The sequence below is a fragment of the Poeciliopsis prolifica genome, unplaced genomic scaffold, assembly GCF_027474105.1.
Source record: "Poeciliopsis prolifica strain line A6 unplaced genomic scaffold, Auburn_PproV2 SCAFFOLD029, whole genome shotgun sequence".
Classification (NCBI taxonomy): domain Eukaryota; kingdom Metazoa; phylum Chordata; class Actinopteri; order Cyprinodontiformes; family Poeciliidae; genus Poeciliopsis; species Poeciliopsis prolifica.
In genome coordinates this window covers 4,745,263-4,769,281 of record NW_026562404.1, presented here as the reverse complement: position 1 = coordinate 4,769,281, position 24,019 = coordinate 4,745,263, and the positions used below count along the sequence as shown (strand labels likewise).

General features: G+C 39.1%; 1 protein-coding gene across 6 annotated transcripts in view; it reads right to left on the bottom strand.

Moving 5' to 3' along the window:
• Positions 1–23,202, bottom strand: part of si:dkey-151g10.3 (serine/threonine-protein kinase WNK3) — a 41,700-nt gene extending 18,498 nt beyond the window's left edge. For all 6 annotated transcript variants that reach the window (XM_055049453.1, XM_055049455.1, XM_055049454.1 and 3 more), the window contains exons 1-10: positions 22,677–23,202; positions 14,489–15,626; positions 3,921–4,093; positions 3,383–3,603; positions 2,477–2,634; positions 2,222–2,310; positions 1,922–2,141; positions 1,400–1,727; positions 366–484; positions 87–287 (exon numbers count right to left, since the gene is read on the bottom strand). In XM_055049453.1, the coding sequence (XP_054905428.1) occupies positions 87–287; positions 366–484; positions 1,400–1,727; positions 1,922–2,141; positions 2,222–2,310; positions 2,477–2,634; positions 3,383–3,603; positions 3,921–4,093; positions 14,489–15,187 (2,208 nt within the window). In that variant the 5' untranslated portion in view covers positions 15,188–15,626; positions 22,677–23,202. The remainder of the gene's footprint in view (positions 1–86; positions 288–365; positions 485–1,399; positions 1,728–1,921; positions 2,142–2,221; positions 2,311–2,476; positions 2,635–3,382; positions 3,604–3,920; positions 4,094–14,488; positions 15,627–22,676) is intronic.
• Between the last annotated feature and the right edge of the window lie 817 nt (positions 23,203–24,019).

Below are 24,019 nucleotides of genomic sequence, written 5' to 3'. Positions count from 1 at the left end.
ATTTTACATACATTAGCAGGAATGTTAAGATTGCATCCCTGTGAATATTGATCTTATTTATATAGATATATTATCATCTTTTTCACCTGAAGATATTGTTGCGGTACACTCGGAGATATCTGTGGAACAACTAGACTGGGTTGAAGAAATGTCTGGCCAACAGATCCCCCTTCAGTCTTGGGAATGCACACATTAGACATACTAGTGCTCTGAACAAGAGGCAGATTCGGAACACTTCCAGTCTCGTCAGTGCAGAGTATTTGAGTTTCAACCGATGCACCAGTGACCTGTATCACAAGAATATGTGTAAGGATCAATTGTTTCAGAACAGATTTCTATTATTGTTGTTAGTAGTATAGACCTACAGGTAGCAATGGTTGAGGAGTCATCTGGGAGTGGGAATAACTGTCCCCCTGCAGAGAAAGTGCCAGGCTCTGTCCACTTGCATATGACTCGCAGCTGGCAGATCCAACACTTTCGATTTCTGAGTAAAAAAATAAATGTTCAACAAAGCCATAAAACTCACGCATTACTTTTCGAAATCTGAGAACAGATGCAGTGCCTTGCGTTAGTATTTATACTCTGAAGTTTTTAAAATGTCACATCCACAAAACTCAGTGGAAGTGGAAGGAAAAGGACATGTCAAGGCTTTTTACAAATAAAATGGTAGAAATCTGGTATTTATATGGATTTGGTACCAGAAATTTGTTTGAACCACCCTTTTCTGCAATCATCTTCTTACCAACTCTCTGTCATCTCTACAGCATGATGGTGCAATTATGATGTTTCACTGTGGGGCTGGAGTGTTCAGGATAATGTGAAGCATTATTTTCCTGTCACAGATAGTGTTATTTGTATTGGCTATTCATTTTGGTCTCATCTGACCAGAGAACCCCTACACAGATTTTGGGAAACTGCAACTTCTTGTGCTTTTCTGTTTTTGATAAAAGCCAAAAGTTTGGAAAGTTTTATGAAGGTCAGATATTTGGAAAGTTGTCCTGTCAACAGATTCTCTCACTTGAGCTGGAGCTCTTTTCAGGGTTTTCTTGGTTTCTCCTTTAGATGGGCGGACATATCCTAGTAGGTTTTTGCTATGCCATAGTCTTTCTATTTTCAGAAGATAGATTAAATAGTACAAAATGAGCTATTCAAACCTTGGGACATCATAGCCTAACTCTGCCTTAAAATTCTTCACAACTTTATCTATCACAGTCTGCTGTGTTCCTGGGAACAATTTAAAATCTTTTTATCACTTTCATTTCACTTCAGTTATATGCTTTCATTTCCTTTGACAATGAAAGCACATAACTCGTTTTTGTTTTTGTTCCAATGTCACAAAAAGTCAAAACACTTTAAGTGTATGAAAACTTTACCAATGCATGTTTTTGATCAACTCTACCTGGCAAGCTGAGGGTTGTCGCACCAAGGATATGTTGCTGCATGACATGCTGGTCAACTTCAGGCAACTCCTCAGACTCCTGAACCACTCCTCCAGCTCCACTTTCTCCACCTCCTGTTTGTCCAGCTGCCCCAACCATTAGTGAGGATGGGCATGAAGGGTAAGAAAAAACATAAGAGGTGACAGTAGAGTCTCTTCTCTCATCAAAGCCTTGATGAGGAAGCTGCTGCTGTCGACGCTCTCTTGACTTTTTGATTAGATTCACTCGATGCCGAATGGATTTTCCTACCACCTTTGCATCGCTCTCATGAAAGAAGCCTGACTTCACCTTTGAAAAGTGAGAGGGGGAGACAAAGACAAGAAGTGATCTTTCCAGGTAGATTTAGCCTTCAGGTAAATAGTAACTAGATTAACTAAGTGCAATTTATTTTTGGAGAACTATACAAGTTTTGTAGCATCAAGTTGCGGTTAAATTCTTACAGCCCATTAGATCATCACTTATAAATTGTTTACATATCTCACCATTTCCAAAGCTACTTCCTCAGCACTGTCATTCTCCAGGTCATAGGTGAACTCAATGGCCTCATTGTCCTTGTGCTTCCCCTTCAACTTCTTTGGGTCTTCCACCCAAATTCGGAGAGCCAGGCAATCCTGGGCACCATTGTCCTCTTCTGCCAGTTCCACTCTTACTCCTGTATCCTCTGCAAAGAATGCATGATTCAGGAGGTCTCTGATAGAGAGTCTGTCAAGGAGGAAACAGAAACAATGTGGTAAATAAATGTGCAAAAGAGATTAAGGATATGAAAACCAAAACCTCCTTACCTCTGGCTTTTATTCTGACGAATGCAGCCTTCAATGATTTCCTTGATTTCTGGGTCATTGACTTTATCAAAGCTGGCTGGTTTTATACCCTGCAGAAACATAAATGTAAAAAAATGAGATTTGAACTATTGATTTTCATTTCAAAGAGTCACTTCTGTGCTTAAATATCTTGGATATTATTTATTAACATTTTTATAAACAAAATCTTTGTCGTCAAAGTGATCAGGACAGCAAATTTCAATTAAAGGCACTTACACTTGTGACTTTGCGATAGATCTGAGCAGCATTTTGGCATTCAGAATAGGGGTATTCTGAAGTAGCCATCTCCAGCATACACATCCCAAAGGCATAAACATCCACCGATTCATCATAATGCTCCTCATACATCTCTGGAGCCATGAATTCTGGGGTTCCTGTTAAAGCAAGAAAGCAGCTCTAAATCAAAAACAGGCCACAAAGATAAATACCAGATACAATCAATCAGTGATCTCAAACGGACACCACTGATCGATCTCAGTTTGTCCTGCCGGCTACTTCTCTAACACACTTGAATCAAATTGGTGAATTACCTCTCCAGCATCTCAACAAGATTTTTAGAGGCCTGGTAATGAGGTTTTTATTTTATTAAGGTATTTTGAAACAAGGAGTTATCTATAAGTGGCAGGGCAGTGGATCTTTCAGACAAGAGTTAGAGATATCAGCTATAAAAGCAACAAGGCTGCAAGATCCTATTTTCAAAATAAAAATAGTTGTAATAAATTTATCATATTATAGTCCTGTAGTATCTTTAGCCCTAATCTCTTAAATGTGGATTTTAGCAGTGGGAATTTACCGCAATGAGACTCAAACTAACAACATGGAAATATAACTGGAAATGCAAAGTAAGAACTAGTGACTTCTGCAATAATGCCATTGTAGTGTATTGAAAAAAAGCAAAACACTACACTGACAGCAGTTTTTAGATAATTTCATGCAGTCGTCAAACATACTTAAATCTTTATTCCTGCTCATTTCTTCTATTAGTAACAAACCAACATTCAGGACAAAATAAATTTGCAGGCTAATTTATCCAACATGTGTCAAGATGAAGATATAATCTGACTTTACCACATTACCTATCAGTAGTCATAATGTTTAGCCTGGTCAGCTTATACATCTTACCTATGACACTTTTTGCAAAGGAGGTCCTCATGAGAGTAGCCAGTCCCAGGTCACCTATCTTAACTGAGCCTGTGGGGCCTGTTATGAAAATGTTGTCACACTTGAGGTCTCGGTGCACAATCGGTGGAGTCCTGGTGTGGAGGAAGTGAAGGCCCTTCAGAATTTGTCTGCACCAACTTCTCAGGACTTTGGGTTTCATCACCTTGAAGCGCTTAAGGTAGCTGTGCACACAGAACAGATGCTGTCACCCAAAAGAACAAAGTGATTGATGGCCAAGACTGGGAACACAAAGGTCAAAACAGTGCAAATACCACTGAAATTGTATTTATTTTTCTTAATATTTATGTTTTTGTCATGACTATTAGAACACTTACTGAAAAGAAACGCATAAACCACATTACTCTTAAAAATTATCGCGATGACCAGATTTGCTGTTATTACAGACATCTAAAAGTGAAGTTTTTTACTGATAGAAACTTATCCCGTTTTAAGTGAATAAATCTGAACCTGATTAACAGAAAGGTGATTTTGTACTAACGTTTTAAGTGTTCCTGATGTCATTAGCTCAGTGACCAGTACAATGCACTTCTTTCCACGCAGCACAGATTCCCAGGAATCATAAAAGCGGACTATGTTGGGGTGTTGAAGACCTTTTAACATCTCTGCCTCCTCCTTGAAGCGCTGTTGCTCCGCCTTGGTCAGCTTACGGTCCTGCAGTGAAAAGATATATGCAGACATAAAAGGTCTGAGTAGTCAAATGGGCTGCTTTTTTACAGGACTGCAGTTCAAAAACACTAAGTAGACTGCTCCATTGATTTTCTTCTGTCATAAAAGGTTATTTAAAAACAATCCATTCATAAATTTAAAATATTACAATGCTACTTGACGATTTCTAAGTGTAAAATAAATCCTGATGCCACTAGGTGGTGCTAGCAATATAGAAATGCAACCAACCTTAGGCAACACCCAAGCTGTAGCTTTAAAAACACATTTATGCTGCAGCTGCACCACATTGCCAATATGGCACAAAGAACCAGTGCTGCAGAAATCCATTTCACAGTCATGTAACATTCTAGAAAACAGAGGTAGCCCCTGACAAATCACATGTTAGACACAGGCACAGTGACTACTTAGAGTGAACATATTATTTTCTAATAATCATTTCATTGTTACATAATCCATCTGAGCTTGAATCTTTTCTTTACGCCTTTCTTTGTGATGCTGTTAATACAATACAGAGACAAAAAACAAAACATAATAATAATAATTTTCCTAAAAAACAAAAAACGCTTTTTTCAAAACTGTGATTGTGATGATGCAAGAAAAAATAGAATTACAATCCAGTCTTTCACAGTGGAAGAAATTTTGGATCTCTCCTTTAAGCTGCTACATATTTTTAAACTCTGTATGGACGAGTATTATTTTCTGCTATGTGAGCAAACAAATTATACGAGTCTGTAGTTTGTCATTTTTCCTGCTGAGTTATTATTTAAGACCATTGATAAAATAGGATCTGTATCTGATTAATTTACACTTTGAAACAGGAACATGTTGAAAAAGAAAAGCAGGAAATATTTAAGACAACACAATAGAACTAACTTTAAAGTAAAAAAAACTCTGATGGCAGCTGTTGTCCTGTCACACTCAAACAAGTCATAAATAGAAGTCTTTCCACTGATCAATTCCAATAAACAAATGTGCAAGGAAATAAAAAATAATAATCATGTAATAAAATCTTTGATGGCTGTACCTATCCACATTATTTGTTCTCATCATTGCAGCCCTGGCAGCTTTCGTGTTTAGATTTGTTTCTTCCCTCCCTGTGCACTGGTTCAGTGTCCTTTTCTGGAAATCCTACTGGGGAAGACAGTTTTTCATCCCTCCCCTTTAAACATAGAACTACAGTGTGGTGGAAAAAATGCTTGGCACTGTGTATAACTGTTATGTCCAACATTAAGTGATACTTCTTCAACACTAACTATACTGTGGAGCAAACTGAAAAAAGAAATACACAAGTACAATAGCTCACAAATAGTATTCATAACTTTTTTTTCACTTTGTGTCACTGTAGCCACAAACATGAATGAATTTTATTATTTCCTGCCATAGACCAGCATGAAGTATTGTCTAAGTGTTCTTGTATATTATATAGCAAAAATAATACAAATAGAGCCGTTTGTTTGAGGCCATTAGTGAACAAATAGCGTCATGTAGACCAAGGGCCAGCAGACAGGTCAGTGAGAAAGTTGTTGTTTAAAGTACAGTTGGATTATAAAACAATATCCCAAGCTGAGGCAAATTACATAGCACTTTTAGATCTATTGTGAAAATGTAGAGTATGACATAACAGTAAATCTAGCAAAGTGTGCCAAGGAGACTATTAATTAGAAAAAATTTAAGCTGCCAATAGTAATTCTAAAGAAATACATAGCAATTTAAAATGAAGAAAGCCATTTATTAATGAATATTTCTTATTTCATCCATCTCACAAGCAGCCTCGAGTTTACTGAGTCTGAGCGTTTTGAGAAGCCACTGCAGATCACTGTCTGGTGTTCCCTAAAGACACACTTCTGCATGTTCCTACCTTTTCCAAAAGGTTTTCTTTTTTTTAATTGACTTGAACAGCATGTTATCTGTGTAAAACCCTTTTAGCTCAAGTGCAAACAAAGTGTGTTCGAGAACAACGTGTGCTTGATTTTGACAGGAAGTTCTGCTCCATTGTTGCCTCTGTCCTCTGTCTCACTCCTCATATGGAGCATCGCTTTCCCTCACTGTGTGGCGCAGAGTCAGACAAGGTAACCTGGTTGTGTGTTTCTGTCTACAGCCTCATCAGCGTCTACTGAGTCTCGTTGAGTGTCACATCAGACAGCTTCGGGGTCAGCAGGGGTCACAATGAGTTCATTTAGTGTCTCCATGAATCTATTTAGTTGTGTCTAGACAGATTCACACGAGCCAATTCTGCACAAACCAATGCTTCAGAAAACCTGAGTTTTTACTTTATGCAAGCCTCCTTATTTATTAATATGACAAAACATAACTATATTTTTAAAAGAGAGTATGTTTGTTTACGCTCATAATGGGTCTGAACACATTTTCAGCTTCTTTCTTGATGCACCATACAGTTGATTTGAAAAACATTTGATTTCACAAGCTTGGATTAATTGAAAATTTTCTATTATTCTAAGAGGTTCTAAGAGGATCAAACATATGAATACACCCATCCTAACTTTGAATAAATGCATTTTGCAAGCTGCTCCCATAAGCAAGGTGCTGGTAATTCTGGGTGGTTATTGGACCATACCTTTTATCAAAAAAAGCTCATTTAAACTGGCTGGGTTCCTGGCACGGAGCCTGCTGTTAACCGTCAAACATAAATTTTCAACCGGATTGAGGTCAGGGACTTGAGGAAGCTTAATGTTAGCCTTCCAAAACTAATTTCGATGTGTGTTTGAATGTTTGTACAAAGGGAATAACCAAATGTGTTGTTTACATCATCTGACCCAAAGTGGCACCCAGAGATGGAAAGATTCATGTGCATTATTCCATTCTATGAGAAAATAAAAAAAAGATGAATATACATAATTAAAAGGCACAAATGTTACATTTTCTTCTATTTAAAGAGCAGCTATGGTGTAGAATGTAACTATTAATCAAACAAATCTGCCAGAGGGAAAAATATAAAACATAAAAACTGCAATAAGCTTTTGTCTAAAGCTTTCTAAAGCATATTTTGATTTAATTTCAACATTCAGCTTCCTTTGGCTGGAGTCAAACCCTAATGTCAATCTTGACTTGGTAAAATTCAATCAAGAATATAATTTATGAATACTTATTTTCAGTGAACAACAAAACTAACAGCCTATTGTGGGGAAGTAAAGAAAATCAGTCCTATCAATGAGGAACTGTTAAGCAATCCAGACTAAACCAGACTAAAATCCCCAGAGAACAAGCAAGTGGAGGAATAGGACCATTACCCCCCTAATGCAATAAAGCACTTCAGCCCTTAGGAAGAGATAACTCAGGTGTTTCCAATTATTACACCTGCTGAACTCCCATCAATGGACCCTCTCTTTGCAGCAGCTCAACATATTACAAATAGTGTGACAGGATTGTCACACTATTTCTTTACTACTAGCCAACAGCCTTGGAGTTGTGACCCTGAAATTTAAGTGTGATTCCTTCAGACACCAACACTTTCTCTCAGATTTTCAGAGATGTAACCCAAGCCTGGGTGCTTTTGTTAGAAGATAAGCCTTTTATTTTTTGTCTTACGTTATATTGTCAAGACCAGATATATGGAGAATGCAAGAGATGTTTTCAGAGTAAGAGCACAACTGCCAGTTCACAGAAATACATGCAGCCCAGTCAGCTTTGCTTCATTATTTTTCTGTAATGTTATTGTTTCTGTATTTTCATTTGATGCATGTCATCAACTCCACCATGATAAATATGAAAAGTTGTGAAATGTTCTTTGTGCTCCTCTCTTGACAGATTATAAAACAACAACATTTTTGTCCTTTGTAACATTTCTGCTAACTCTAGCTATTGGTAAATAATGCAAGTGAGCAAATGATGAGAAAATCCTACTTTTCTTAATCAAGCCAACTGTAATCAATTGAGCAATGTGTATGAAAGAGCCTTTAATAGCTGCCTTCCAACAAACCATTATTTAGCAAAACTAATTACTCAGAAGCAAGATATGTGAGGAAAAAAAGCAGAAGGTTCTGTTATGATTGTGAACAGAAGGAGGGTTTGCCTGCCTCCTATGTGTGTTACCAAGGGTTAGTGAGAGTAAGTTGGGATATTTTTAACCACACACACACACACACACACACACACACACACACACACACACACACACACACACACACACATATATAAAATGTTAGCTATGAACTTATGTCAACTCTATAAGACAATTGTGTCAAATGCCTCCAGGCAGGTATAGTGAGAATGCAGCTGTGGGTTTATAGATTGCTGCCATCGTTTATTTGTTGTGCAAGAAGAACTGTGACAACATCCTTAACTCCTCTTATAGTCCTTTGACAGGAAACAAAACCCCACAAACAGCATCAAATGCCTTCAGAGGGCAATGAAAACACATAACTGTTGACATATTTTACATGTCATCAACCTAAAATGCATTTCACAACGTAGCGTTGTAAGAAATGTGCATTAGATTGAAAAATGTAAACAAGCTGATTTAAAGTTGTGTGTAATGTTATGACAGAATAAACTTTGGCTTATTTACTTTGAAGAATGAATTAATAACGAAGGTTTTTGAGCAGGTGTTTTTTTTTGTGGAACTGATAACGGAAATTTCGGAGGAGGTGTTTTTCTTCTTTCCACAGAAACTCCTTTGAACCGGGTTTGATTTAGGTACAGAGGTACCAATTAGCCAGAGACGGGAAAAACTGAGAGAAACTCTCCAAAGGAGGGAGCAATATGGGAGGTGTGTTGTAATCCCATCTGCATCAATATTTTCCGTTGTTATTAAAAGCCAGTTGAATTCATTGTGTATTCATCTCATGAAAAGTGCCTTTGTCGTATATCTGCTAATTAATGAAGAAAATCGTTCACAGCAATGCTCAAGAAAACATTCCATTCAAATACAAAGCTCTTAAGAAATCCTCACAATATCCCTAAATGTAGCACTGATGCACCAATCACTCAGTGACTAATGTTGATCAGTTATTTACAGGATCAGCTCTGATTGGTGGCTGGGAGATTAACATCAAAAAAAATCTTTTCTGTATGTTCAGTTTCATCAAGCAATAAAACAGAAAACCCCTTTTTTAGTCTCTCCAAGCTTCTAAAAGTTTTCCCTAGATTATGATTTACAATATTTGGCAAGGCCATGAGAATAATTATGTTGTAATACAGGGGTGCAAATTGGGGGCAATTTTGTATTCGAAGTTCTGAAGGCAAAAACGTTCTACCTTGACATAGCTGAGTATACAAAGTATGTCGTTTCCGCTTTCTTAAACTGTCAAGGTGGTACAACAGTGCATTATTTTGCTCATATTAATTGTAGTGTGCTACCATATGTTTTTGAGTGGTGCTATTGTTATTTTCATGACCATACAAATCTTGCAATTTTGTTGTTATATATGCTATAGCAGATTGCAGAACCACAAATCATTACAGTAAGACTAAGACCAGAAATCTGGCAGAGCAGAAAGTCAAGCTACAGGTTATAAACAAGTCTAATAAAACACTGGTCTAAATGGTTATGGCTTCTGGTGAATGTTAAGAGGCTCAGGTCATGAATACCAAAGCATGCGAGTTCTAAAACCTCTATTTTAGCGAACACTGTATCAGTGTCAGATATCAGGGAGATCACTTTCAGGTTTGATGATTATTTGGAGAAGTCACAGATGTATAACAAGGTCTTAGCTGAAAATTACTGTCAACAAATGGGGTCAATCCTGTGGGTGATATTGGTAAAAAAAAATTCACATTAAGCTGGATGACAACTGTATCTTGCAGTGTATGTGTTGCAATACAACACACATGTCAGTGTGTGAGCGTTTCAAAATCCAAGGTGGTGGAGGACTGGGATTAAGTTACAGTAAGCTACAACAGCTCTGACTAACGAGATTGATTGCTCTGTAAGGGCTGGTCTGCATGCTGGATTAAAGATCTTCATTTGTTAACCAGCTTCACAAACTTCAACAATTCTTTGCTCTAAGACACCCACAGGCCTTTTATTAAGAAAAATCTAAGATATTAAGTTCATGTTTAAAAAACCATGAACTAAAACCAGAAGTTCTGAAATAATTCTTCTTATAACTCTTAAGGGAATAGTACTTTAATTAAAATCTGACTGACAAGACTCTTTCTTTGTTGGTGGATTACCTTAAACTTTAGTTAGGGTATTATAAGTACCTCAGACTTATTGATTCTAGAGAAGGCCGTGCGGTTAATGGTGTATACAATGGCTAGCAATTGAATCTCGGTTGCTAACCAAGTAATAAAAGGCCTTCATGGAAGAATACAGCCCCAGGGATCCTTGCCAATTGTCAGTGACCGAGATGAACTTACGTCTGGCCTGTTGCATTGGATCAATTCCAATATGGTCTGCTCAGTTCAGCAATAATCTATCCGAGTTAGAGTCTATTGTTGTTGGTCACATGGCAATATTGTATTTTATTTATTTTTGCCTAACCCAGATGTTGTTGAATCATCAAAGGAAACATGGCTTCTCAAGTCTTCGTTTGTCACACCAAAATAAAGGATTCAAATATTATACACCCAGTGATGTAACGTAGCAAGCTCTTCTAAAGTGTGGAACTGTGTGTCGACTGAGTTCGGACGGTGCCTTTCAGTGTCTTACCTGAGGCTAAAACTGAACTATCTGGCCCAAATGCACTCCGCACATCATGGTAGCATCGTACTACGGGGTATTTTAATGATCCCATAAAAAGAAAGCTTGTCAGTGCTGATGGAATCACTGTACATCAAGAGAAGCAATACAAAATGTGTTGATTTTAAGGCATGATTTTAAGGTTACGTTTTATATATTTTTTAAAGATATTCATCACTTTTCTGCACCAATGTTATCCAGAACTTTGTGTTGGTATATCAAACCCAATCAAACTAAAATACAGTGAGGGTTGTGATTGTAAAGTGAAAAAATGTGAAAAGGTTCAATGGGTGTGTGTACTTTTGCAAGGGACTACAAATGGTGCAAATGTCCAAATATCTATGTCGGCACCCGTTAAACTTCCGTCCTGATTGTTACACTAGTGCTAAGCTTAGCTGGACCAGTCTGGGATGACTGGGTTGAACCAGTCTGGTTTCTGCCGCCCGAGTTGTGCTGCCTGTGCAGGGTTTTTGTTCCAGCCTGACAGGCACCCACTGTAATTAACTCCCTGGATCACTCCGCATGCTCACTCGAACAGTGAACAGGAGACAGAGGAAGGGAGGGGGGACAGAGAAGGAGAAATGGACAGAGACAGGCAAACTAATTCAATGACTGTATGTCACTGATTTAGATGGCAAGAACTGTCACACAGAAAGATACGTATATGTGCAAATTGCATACAAAGATCCAGGAAACAGCAGGTCTGCCCTTTAAGTGTGAAACTTCCTAAGGAAAGTGAAATAATGAGAAAGGTTTTTCAAGCTGCTTTTGGACAGCTAATACCCTAGTTCCCTAAATTTATGGTCAAAGAGGAAGGTGATTATTGTGCTACCAAGCTGAAGACTCAGAGGAAACTAACAGTATCAACTAATGTGGGGTTATTCCTGTAAAGGTTGTCTTTCATTCTATATCCCTAACTGCATTGCACAAAGTGCTTTAATTAAAACATACAATGCTGCTGCTAGAGCAACTAGGTCAACTTTTCTTTTCAAATTAGATTGTAATTGGCCAGAAAATTTTTGATGGTGCATCTCTACATTTTTATTAGGACAAGTTATTTGCTTGAGTTTTACAACACAGACCGTCTACAGCCATGTAACGGTATTATTTATGAGCACTTTTGTCCACTTTAAAGCCTCTGTACATTAAAGCTGTTTACAGACTTTGGCAGGGTAGACTAAAAAGGACAGATCATGTGTTCTGGGAAACTAGAATGTTGCATTGAATGGGAACTGGGTCTGTCTATAGGCGTGTGACTGTTTGCAATGTGTGTTTAAGCGTGCACAAACAGTGTGTTCAGAGTCTCTCTGAATGTGATAACTTAGGCCTCGCTACATGGCTGCTTTCTGGGAGGGATGCCATAGTAATCCTCTATTTGGCTCATCATCTCTCTGTCTTATTTTCACTCACTTGTCTACTCACCATCTCCTCTATGTTTTTCATACTCATGTTTTACTTCTCCTCCAGCTGTAGAGTTACAGGTACAAATTTATGAATTATGCTTGACATGTTTTAATTCATGTTTTTGGTTTTGTCCCTTGCGACCACGCAAGGACAAGTGGGTACAGATGAACGAATGATTGGATATATAGTTATATCTTTTTATGCCTCCTGTTTGGGAACATGTTGCTACAAGCTACCAGCTGATACTGAACATCATTCACAAGTAAAACCCAAAGGAATATTAATAAACACAAATGTTTCAACTAAACATACATAATTGTATGTTTAGTTGGAAATATACAATTCAATAAATTAGGATAAGCAGTCATCGAGGCTCGTTTGCTACTGGTCTGATGTAATATTTAAATCTTAAATGTGGTGCTTTCATTTACTGTAGGAGTAAAATCTTCAACATAAACAGAAATAAAACCTTCAAAAATATATAACTGATCTATATAATTTTCTTAGTTAACTTACTAACTGGAATAAATGTACTTTTGAATAACATTCCAACTTATTGAGTCTGACAGTAATATAAGATATTTGTGAGCTGAGTAGTTCTATGTGACAGGAAGACCAGAAGCTTGTTGCTGACGTGAAGCTGATTCAGTAGGTGTTAGAGTAATACCAGAAAAGGTGATACAGGGGCATGCCTGCTGCTTGTTAGTCCAATAGACAGACTCTGATCTTAAGGATTAGCCAAGGCTCTTGTTTTGGAATTAGCTCCCAACCAAACACATGACTGATTTTGCTCACAAAGCAAACAGTCAAGGCAAAAGGCTTACCAGAACACTGTTTTCTTTTGTGAGGCTAAGATGAAAAGTCCGTCTCCCACCACATGTTTAATTCATGTCATTTAACATAGTTGGCATTAATTATGGGAATAACAGAATATTGTAATATAAACTGTACCTCATTTGAGTGTTTTAATCGCAGTATTACTACAGCTATTCCAGAAAAGAGGTTTATTGGTGAAACGGGACAAACAGCATCACAAGGAACAAGGAACGCAGCAGATAGCTGAAGTTATAAAGAGGCTTAAAGCAGGCACAGATTATAAAACAATATCCTAGGATTTGAACATATTACAGAATGTTTCTCAATATAGCACACGTAAATGAACACCACACTTTTGTAAAGAACAAAGTTATTCCTATCATGCCATAGGAATGAACTTTTTCAAGGAACTGAACTAGGGATGTGCCAATGTGAAAATTTGGACCGATATCAATAGGCTGCTTGTTAATACAGACTATATATTGCTGTTACTGATATATATTTCACTCCTCTTTCGAAACCTTGAAAAAAACGACCACCCCACTGGCCTCTCTGCCTTTGTCAGTCTCCCCACAATCCCGTGCTGCATATCACTGTCACATGACCAAACAAATACTACAGAATCCATGCCTCCCCCTTCAGAAAAAAAAAAAAACAAGAAGGTAATAAACATTGGTTGTTAATATTGTCCCAGTTTTATTTCTCAGGTTAATATTGATATGTTAAAAAATTACTAATACCTGCTGATACAAAAGTTAGTGCTGACATATTGTGCATCTCTAAACTGAACACTTGTAACTGCAATCAGAAAAGCCATCTTTGTCAGAGCTTCCTTTTAACAGCCATCCATCCAATGGTCACTAAGCAAGACACAGCAGGGTGCAACACAGGTTGCTGTTCCATCACAGGGTTACACAGTGACACTATAAGTAAAACAAAATGCATATATTTCTATATATATGCATTTATATAGAAGGCAACCGAGAGAGATCAATTAACCCAATGGTCATGATGGATGCCAAAGTACCTGGAGAGACCCCACGTATGCACAAGGAGAACATGCTAGTTTTCTGTAGAAAGACCTCACATCCGGATTTGAGCACAGGACCTTCTTCTTGCTCATCAACAGCAAGGGCAAACATTCAGCCCTCCATCTAACATCCAGTTCAAAAACACTTTTCAACAACACACCAGAGAAACAAAGTACTTTACTTTTTATATCAACTGTAGAGTGATTTAGATTAGAGAGCACAATAATAATTTACTTAACTGACCGAGTTCTATTTAGAAAATTAAAAAGGTCAATCTGAAGATTCATAATGATTTCCACGAGAAATTTCACTCCACAAAGTTTGGGCCAATTCAGAAATCGTTTTTCTCAAATTTACACATTCCAACAACAACATGCGAACAGCTTTTTCCATTTTCATTCTTCCAGTCATTTGAATACCCTTTGCATGGCTGCACCTCCCGATGAATAGCTGAATAGTCTGTATTAACAAGAAAATACTTTGTCTTACCTGGAGTTCACACCAAGCCACTTCCACCCAGGTTTCTGTGTCAAGGCCTTTGTACACAGTCTTGAAGGCTCCTCTGCCCAGTTCAATGTCAAACTTAAGAAACCTTCCGCCAGGGGAAGTGGCTACTGCCTTCATTTCTGCTTCCTCTTCCTGTTCACGGTCCCTCTCTCTCACACTCGGGGTGGGTGCAGATGGAGGAGCATCTTTTCCTGGTTCATGGCCCTGAGAGGGGTCATGCCCCAAGGCGACACAGGAAGAAGCAGCCCCTTGCTGCTGTGCACCGTCAAAGACTGAATCTGTGGAGTGCAGCTCCAGGTGGGGGGCACTGTGGGGAGCGTCAGGAGGCATGCCTACCTCATCATCCGCATCACAGATCTCCACACTCTTTCTGAAGAAACGCTTCTCCCGTCTCTGCCGTTTCTGACCAGTATCGACAGGAACTGAAGGCATAGGGATTAGGACCGGAGTCTCTCCAAGCTTCTGAAAGGCAGCTTCTCCATTTCCTCCTCCTCTGTCGTCTCCTTCTTTCTCTGTGTCCATTTGAGCCTGGGAGGAGGGGAGGCCCAAAAAGGTATTGGGTGTCCTCTCCCTCTGTTGGTCTCTCCCGACCTCCCGCTGCTTGTCCTCCTCCTCCTTCTTTCCATCAGCTTTCTCAGATGAGTCCTCAGTGCCTGTGGGTTCTCCTGGGTCTGTAGCCATGGAGAAAGGTGTTTTCCAAATCTTCGAGACCTCCTCCTTCGCCTCCTCCTCCAAACCCTTGCTCCTCCGTCAGTCCCCGTCTCTCTCTCTTTCTGTGGTCAGCCAGTCACCACTTTTGTTCTGAAATGTTCTTTATCTGAGATTCAGGTTACAGTTGGTTTAAATTGCACACCTTCTCCCCCTGTTGTCTACCTTTTCCTCATTTGTGTCTTATTCTAATATTCTACTCAGTAATTCATAAGGATGACAGCGAAGGCACTAAAGAATAGCTTTTGTCTCCAGTGTCCTTATCCTAATTTTTCTACATGTTTGTCAAAATCCACTTGTGCAGCAGAACCCAAAAGAATTGAAACATTTGTCAAGCAGCACGCTAATCCAGGGGTTTTCACACCTCCTGTGAAAGCTGAAGATTCTTTTCTCTGAAGCTCCTCAAGTGAATCTGCAAGACATATACGAAACAATTTGTTAATATTGAGATACACACCAAATGGAATTCCTAAATTATGAATATATCTGTGTCTCTGAAGTTAAGGCAAGCCAGGTTTCAAGCAAGCCTTTCTAGTACAAACTTGAATTATCGCAGTAGATTAAAAAATAAAATCCTCATTCTTTCCAGGAATACTTTGTAACCATCACTTATACATGAAAGCGTGTGCATTTAATGATGTTCCTTTTCTACGAGTCTTTCCAAAAATGAACAGAAGTGATTGTGTACAATGAGTGCACATAATTAAACAAAAAATCTTTGTAAAGTTGAGGAGATTGAAGTTCAGAAGGGATTTTAAATGAGCTACCCCAATCAAGCATCCAGCACGTTTATCAGCCTTTTGTGACATAAATTGTGTCAAACGGCTCCATTAGCCAAGAGAGAGCTGCAGTCAGTGGAATGCAACTGCAACCATTAAAAATGGATGACGATCTAGTGGCCAGCTGAGTGTGAATAATTCATACAAAGAGTGACTGTTGAACTGTGCTGGGGTGACGAGACATCTGTAGTTGAGATATAATAAACAAACAACTACTCATAACTGTGATTATCTGGCATCAGCCAAGAGAGATAATCAGAGCATGTTTGGTCAATTTGGACAGTCTTCAGGCAATTCTGCCGGTAGACTAGACATATGCTGATCACTGGTGTCAAGATATATACAGGCCTTTAAAAAGTAAATTTCAAAGTCTGTAAAATGTTTTGTCACACTGACTCTACATTTTGAAATTCTTGAATTTTTTTTAGCTGTATGAAGCATTGATTAATACTGCACCTACCCTCCCCCACTTATTGCTGCCATTGCCAATCAGCTTGCTGAAATAACAATACAAAAGTCTTTCAAGACGATTGCTGTTTTAACTTTTTTTTTTCTGGTTTCAAAACACAGCCATGGCATAAAAACTACAGCAGCATCTTTTACATCTGTATTTTTAGTATCTAGGTTTCGCAATATAAGAGCATGTTCAATAAGCAGCTGACTGCAGACTGTTTACTTGAGTAGACAGCTGGACCAAATACCCACCCAGTACCAACTAGTTAAACTTGTGCTCCTCAATAAAGAGCAGAACAGCAATAATGGGTTATATACTAGACACTAAGCTGCTTCTAAATTATTCTGGATTGTTTTTTGTTTAAGTATATGCAATAAAATAAAGATTTCAGAGGATAACACTATTGTCATTGTAGTACGTAATGTTACATTATTTTTGGAGTATGAAAGAAAAATTATTGCTTACATTGTTGTTTCACACCGTGAAAACAAAGATACTGTGAAGCAACACTTTTACCCAATGATATGAGCCCTGCAACTTTCAACTACCAGGTATGCCGTTTAGTGCACCATTGCTACAGAATTTATCCAACCGATACTCATTATCACAGAGATAACCCAACAATAACAGTCCTTTATATTGTGGCTTCCTATGCAGACGTTGCTGAAAAGTCACTCAGCAAGATATGTTACATACTTGGAACTGAAAGTGAAACTGACAGCATGACCTCCTTTCTGGTGAATTCAACAACTAATTATATAACCTCTGGGGAGCGCTAATAGAGTATTGAACCCTTAAATGTAAAAGGTAAAATGTCCCAATGCAGTAAAAACAGGCCTGACAGGATTTGATGTTCCAACAAAATCTACCAAATTTTCTCATGTTTTGTTCTGCACAAAACATGGGTTTCAATAAAGCAACATAGATGGCAAGACAAGAAGTGGTGTGGCAACCACATTTTTAGCTGCAGTTTTGCTAGGGTATCGAAACAAAGTTTCTCAGACAGTTTCTACAGGACAGAGTTAAAGCTTAGGATCAATATTCTGAACATGAAGAAAGTAAACAAACTAGGATAAAGAGGCAACAGTTTCAGCACAGAGAAATGTGGTTAGACTGGGGATAGAATGGAGCAATAAATGCAGAGAGAAAAAAGGTGGAGTCATGATAAGGAAATAATCTTGCATCGGTTTAAAACACAACACCTTTTACTTTACAGATGACCACATAAAGCTTGACAGTCCATCTTGCTAGTCCAAACTTGCTAGACTTTTTAGAGCGTCCACATCACATGAATAGTTTCTTGGGATACATGACTTGTAGTTATGAAGACATCAACGGGGATCACCTACCTCACCACAGTGAGTCCAGACCCTAGACCTTAGAGAAAAGAAACCATGCTGGTCTCTTTTCTCTTTCACAACACGGTCATTAAGAATCGCATCAAGCCTATTGTGGGTCCAACTTTAAGGTAAACATGTCTGGCAAGCAATGTGCATAGCTGTCAGTCAAATTAAACTGCTAAGAAACTCTGAAAAGAAACAATTCCAGCTAAGTGACATTCCAGGGACAGAAACACAATGCGACACATCAACTTATGCAATAATATAGAAACAAAATAGAAAACTTAATAACTTAAAGCGAAGGAAAAAAACTGCTATGACACTAATAAGGTACAGTTCTTCTCTAGAGCTGAGGCACAATATAAGTAAAGGACACAAAGGTGGAACAAGGTACAATAAAGAAAATGGAAGCTGCCATTTAAACTTTTTGGCCCATGTCCCCAGGGTGGGGAGTTCCCATGAGAGCCACATACCGGACAGAGTTATCACAGTACATCAAACACGTTCAACCGCATCACTGTCTCTCACACCCTCAGTCTCCCTCCCCGACACACACACACACACACACACACACACACACACACACACACACACACACACACACACACACACACACACACACACACACACACACACAAATATTGAACACACACCAACTTGTCAGGACAAACTTTGTTGTTTTACATGCACCCTCTATTATTTGCAGAGGAAAAACACACACATACGCATGCAAACTGTCACTCTCACCCAATCCGCCGGTTCCCCTTTCAACGAAAGAATGCCGAGAGGAATTTCCTGACACCAGCCAAATGACCAAGCAACTGCCCATGTGGGCAAATGTGGTATACTACAGATGAAGATAATAAAACCAACACTGCAGCTGAAATTGTGACATCTCGCCCAGGCAGCAAAATGACTCTAGCATGAAGAGTACATCTGGCTGACATGTCAGAATAATTCTCGCTTCACATCACCGTCTTGTACTGAGTCGGCCTTTGAGGCTTCCGGGAGTTTCCGAGTGCACCTGCAGCTGGCTAATAATCCCTAAAATGTGCAGCTAAAATCATTATGACATGTTTGCCTACTGACTGCCAAAAATATGATCCTCTACATAACTGTAAAAACAAAGGAGAATGTCATTTATCTTCCCTACAGATCCCTGGTATCTACTCTATTTATCAGAAAAAAGAAAAGGTACTAATAAAAAACGAATGAATAAAAATTGACATTTTATTGTAGTTTGGATTTATTAAGCGAGGCTTTTTTGTTCACATGAACAGGATTGAAAATCTCTGAAAAACTAAACCAAAAAAAGTTGAGAAAAAAAAAAAAACAACCTTCAAAACAATTACCGATCTGCCACTCAACACAAATTTGGTTCCTTGAAAATCAAAAATAAAGTTAGCAGGGATTGTTTAAATCTTTCACAAAAAAAACCATAATATGAATTTTCTGACTTACACCGAATAAAATACTGCAGTTCTGCAGCAACTTCAGCTTACCGGACAGCGGCTGAAAAACTAGGAAGGTCGATAGAGACAGAGCCGGAGGACTGTGTGTGTGCTGGCCATGTTTATGTGACTGAGGGGGGAAATGCAGATGAAAAGAGTGAATAAAATGTGGCATGGGGGGGGGGGGGCAGTAAGGGACTGCAGTTGGTGGGAGCAGTCGGACAGTAGAATTTTAAACACAGAGAAAGAGAGGGAAAGAGAGATGGCGCGAGGGAGGGGCAGTGGCTGATGGGGTGAGAAAAATGTGAGTGAAAGAGAATGAGGGTGAAATAAAGGGGTGGGGGTGGCATAGACAAAAAGGGAACTGAGGGCAGGTTGTCTGATAAAATATGTGCCAATGTTTGCGTGAATGACTGCAGTGAGTAGCTAAATCTCTACTCACACAAAGGCAGCTAAGAGGAGAACAGTAGAGAGGAGCGGAAGAATGTCTGGAGGAGGGAAAAGTTGGAAAAAAAACACACAAGGTGATTACATTAACTTAGGAATAGTTTCCACTTGTATGTCCTCTGACAGGGGAGCTGGTGCTGTCCAACTATTTACTGTTATAAAATGTCAAAATAAAGAAAATTAAATCAAAAATAAATTAAGTAATCACTGAAATAAAAATATTTCACTTTATTGTTACTATCTGCTCAGTTTTACAGTTTTAAAAACATTTAGAAAATGAGATGTTGGTCACCACAACAAAAAATAAATAAATAATTTTTTTCTAGAATATTTCACATGTATAATCACCTGGCAGGGGCTGAGAGTAGAGTCACTGCTCCTTCACAACAAGAGGAGACAGTTGAGGCATTTGTTAAAGGTGCCTAAAAGTCCGCTTCCTGGGTGAGACGTTCCATGAACGTCCCACCGGGAGAAGTCCCAAAACAAGCTGGAGGGACTGTGTTTATTGGCTGAATGGATGGATGATGGACGGACGGACGGATGGAAAGTTGAGATCCTAACATCTGTCATCTTAATTTTCCACAAAAATACTAAATAGCTTCTGATTGTTTGGGGGTTCTTAAAGAACTTTCTTAGTGAAACTGTTATACATTTCTTTATTTTAGGACTGAAGTTCAATTTTCAAACCCAAGGATCAGCTTAGGCATTTCAGAAATCAAACACCTACCTGAGGAAACAAATCACATGTGAAGCAGAAAGTGGAGTGAGCATTGCAACCTTAGTGGAGCACAATAAAACTATAAAAACAAATGTTTTCCAGATATATGATGAAGTGTCAGCTGTGGTGTTCTGCATATAACTCTGCCCTCTCAGCAGACAAGGTAAACTTGGATAAGTTGTGCACCTGAGAGTCACCTAGATTTAACACATTTGCTTGTCTGGAAACCGAAAAAACAACAGAGCCTCCAAGTGGAACAACCACTCATACCTGCTTGTCATTCAAACTTTTCCATGCATGCTTAATTCAATGCTCAAACTTGTTTCAGACTCCTTCCAACTCAGCACTAGTCGCACAGAGATTTAGAGCGGAGATGGAAGCTGAGTAATGTGGGAAGACAGAGGAAGCACAAGGTCTGAAAGCTGCTGGCCAAAATTCAAATGGGCTCTGAGTCAAGCGGCAACTTCACTGATGATATTAGGTCCCTGCAGCTCGGTTGCTGATCACACAGACGGACAAATACAAAGACCATGGTCCCTGTGAGAGGCCATGTTTAACAGGCATGACTCACACTGTCAGATTTCTGGAGGCAAGCCTTTAAAGAGCGCAGTAGTGGGAGAGAGGATAACTCCCAAATAGTGGCTGGGAAAATTTGCAATGGTTTTCAATCACAACCTCTAATGTATTTCACTAACAAAGCAGTGCATAAATGACACATTGATATTGATTTAAACCCTTCTGTTGTTGCTGTGGACAGATTTCGAAAGGTACAAGCAAACCTGACTCAGTTCCACCAGCTCTGTCAGGAGGACTGGTGGCCAGAACTAAAGTAAACCATTGTAAAAAGCTTGTGGAAATAAACTACTACCATATAACTATGTTATATGGTTAAAAGGCAATGATGCTAAATACTGAGAGAAACCATGTATGTAAACTTTTGACTTTGAAGATAATAAATAAATCTCTGAAATATTTTCTTTCTCCTTACTATGACATTCAGCAAATAGAAATAATTTTTGTCATTCTAACTGACATAAAATGGGACAATTTTGGTCTGATCTAATATCAGACAAAGAGACAAAAACATTTGTCTATTTGGTTTATGTAAATGTCTGGTTTCAGCTGTAATCCGAAAAATATCTTAAAATGTATTTGCCTTTAGAAAAATGGGCCAGAGTAAGCATACAAAGAGACCAACGTGCAGTGGTTCCTATTAAGCGTATGAACAACTTGTTCAGGACATGTTGCCGCTTCCCTGTTTGCAAGAAATATCAAATGCCAGCTGCTGGAATCAAACACACAATTGATTGTTCTCATCCTATTAGGGAAACTCAAGGCTCAAAACACAACAAGGACTTTTGTCCAATCCAGGTCAAGCATGTGAGACTCGAGTGTAGGTAGCAGCACACACACGGCACTGTTCCCAGGCATAGAGCGAGCAGAGAGAGAGGGAGAAAGATGTGTGTTATCTAACCCCCATGGTTTCTGTTCACTTTGCATCCCCCTCTGTGGGCAAAACCATACAAATCTAGGTGAAAGAAAAGCTTTCTAATCACTCACAGATGAACCAGGATTAAACACTACTGAGTGGCTTAATAGTCTGGAAGTACATATCTACAACTGAACATCTTTCACTTCTGAATAATCCCTGGGTTTTTATGAACCATGAGGGTGCCAGAGGTTCAGCGATTTAGCACTTTAGAGGAATTAAAGAGGGGCAAGGTTTTACTTTCACTCATACCTCCTGCTGACAACACACATTGTTTCAACAGCAGCAAAAGAAATACGCTTTCTGTTTACGCTGAACCCCATAGAAAGATCATTTCCACAACTCTCATTCTGCACTAACAAGCCGAGGAACCCAGATAGTGTGTTGATTTGCAGGACCCCAGTACACACGATGCACTGAAGGTAATGTGACACTGCTATTGGCTCGCAGGGAGCTCAGCTGACTTGAGGAACGCCATACGAGAGGCAAAGAGTACAATCCCCATACAGTGGGTGGGGGGGAGGAAGCAGATGACAGGGGGCGACCGGGCAGCACCACTAATCAACATCAACAATGGTGCGACCACGCTTCAAATCCTAAAACCAGCTCCGGGTTTATTAAGAGGGCCCATCTCCAATGCTCTCCAGTGTTGGTACACTAAACATTTTCTATAATTGGTAGGAAGTTTAATCCCCGTTCCCAAATCACACAGAACTGTATGACATAACACTCTAATTACAACAAATATTGGTAGTGTAATAAAAACAATAAAAATATCACTCACCTGAATGTAACGTCATACCTCGAACGTCCTGCGTTGACTTAATTTAAAAAAAATAAATAAAAATAAAATAATAAAAAATGGTAGTTTAAATATACTGGCTGTAAACGGGATTTTTTTATTGCCTATTTACAAATGTCCGCATTACCTAAGCCAAATGTACATCAAACTCTCACATAAAAAACCCATCTACCTATTGGAAAAACGCAATTCAAGAAAAAAACCCGGGCTCCGTTTGGTAACATTTTACCGGCCGGTCGCGGTGATGACGGCTGGAAAAATCTCCCTCCGCCACCGGAGCCGTCGAGCTTCGGTGTCCGCGTGCGACAGCGAGGCAGCGGGTGAGCAGCCGGCGGACGCGTTCCGGTTCAGGCGACGCTTATCGTCGGTTCGCTCATTTTCTCAGCCGCTGGCCGCTCGGTCGGTCGGCCGCAGGTGACGGTAATCCGTAAAATGTCCGTAACTTGTGTTCCTCGCTGACAAGAGTCCTCCTCATAGTCAGCAGCAGGTTCGCGTGCGTACTGGCAGAGCGCGCGATGCCACGGGGATCATCATCATCATCATCATCAACAACATAAGGAGTCGAGAAGTGACAGTTAGCTGCTGTCGCCACCAGAGGGCGGTGCTGCGCCCGGTTATGATCTGTTCCGAGGTTTTTGCAATTTCTTGGTCACAATTTTGAGTAGAGAAAGAACACTTGTAAAATACTCCACGTATACTGGGGGAGGGGGAGGGGGGATCAGTCATTTACCAAGCGGTTTAAACTGAATCAGACAAGATTTTAATTTGGATTCACACACGCATTTGTTTTACAAAGGAAGATTAATTAGAAAGTTGGAGTGCTGCAAATGTGTCATTTTTTTGTCTTCATATAGAATAGCTGCGTGTTATCTTAGGCGTTCATCAAAGTGAAAGGATGGAGGAAGAAACTATGATTTTTGAAAACAGAACTCTGCATCTCCCGTGTGAACGTAGAGGTCTGGGCAGATTTGTCCAGTGCAACCGTATGTGTGTTCATACAGTAGGTAGTATTTATATTTTAGTGAAATCAAAAACTTTGCTGCACCTTTTGGAGGTACAATATCAATTAAAACCCATAGCAATCACTTAAAAAAAACTAAATAAAAATAGGATGTCCAGGTGAAAAATTATTTAAAACATACACAAGTACATGGGCATCAAAGGTAACTTCAAAACATAGCATCGCTCCTCTTCAAACTCCTCCAGCCATCTGTTCTGAAATAGCTGAATTAAACGATTACCTCACTTTTACTAACATCAGATGCCATATCACATTGAAGCACAGTGCAACTTATTGTGTTCATTGTGTGATGATTCTAGTATGA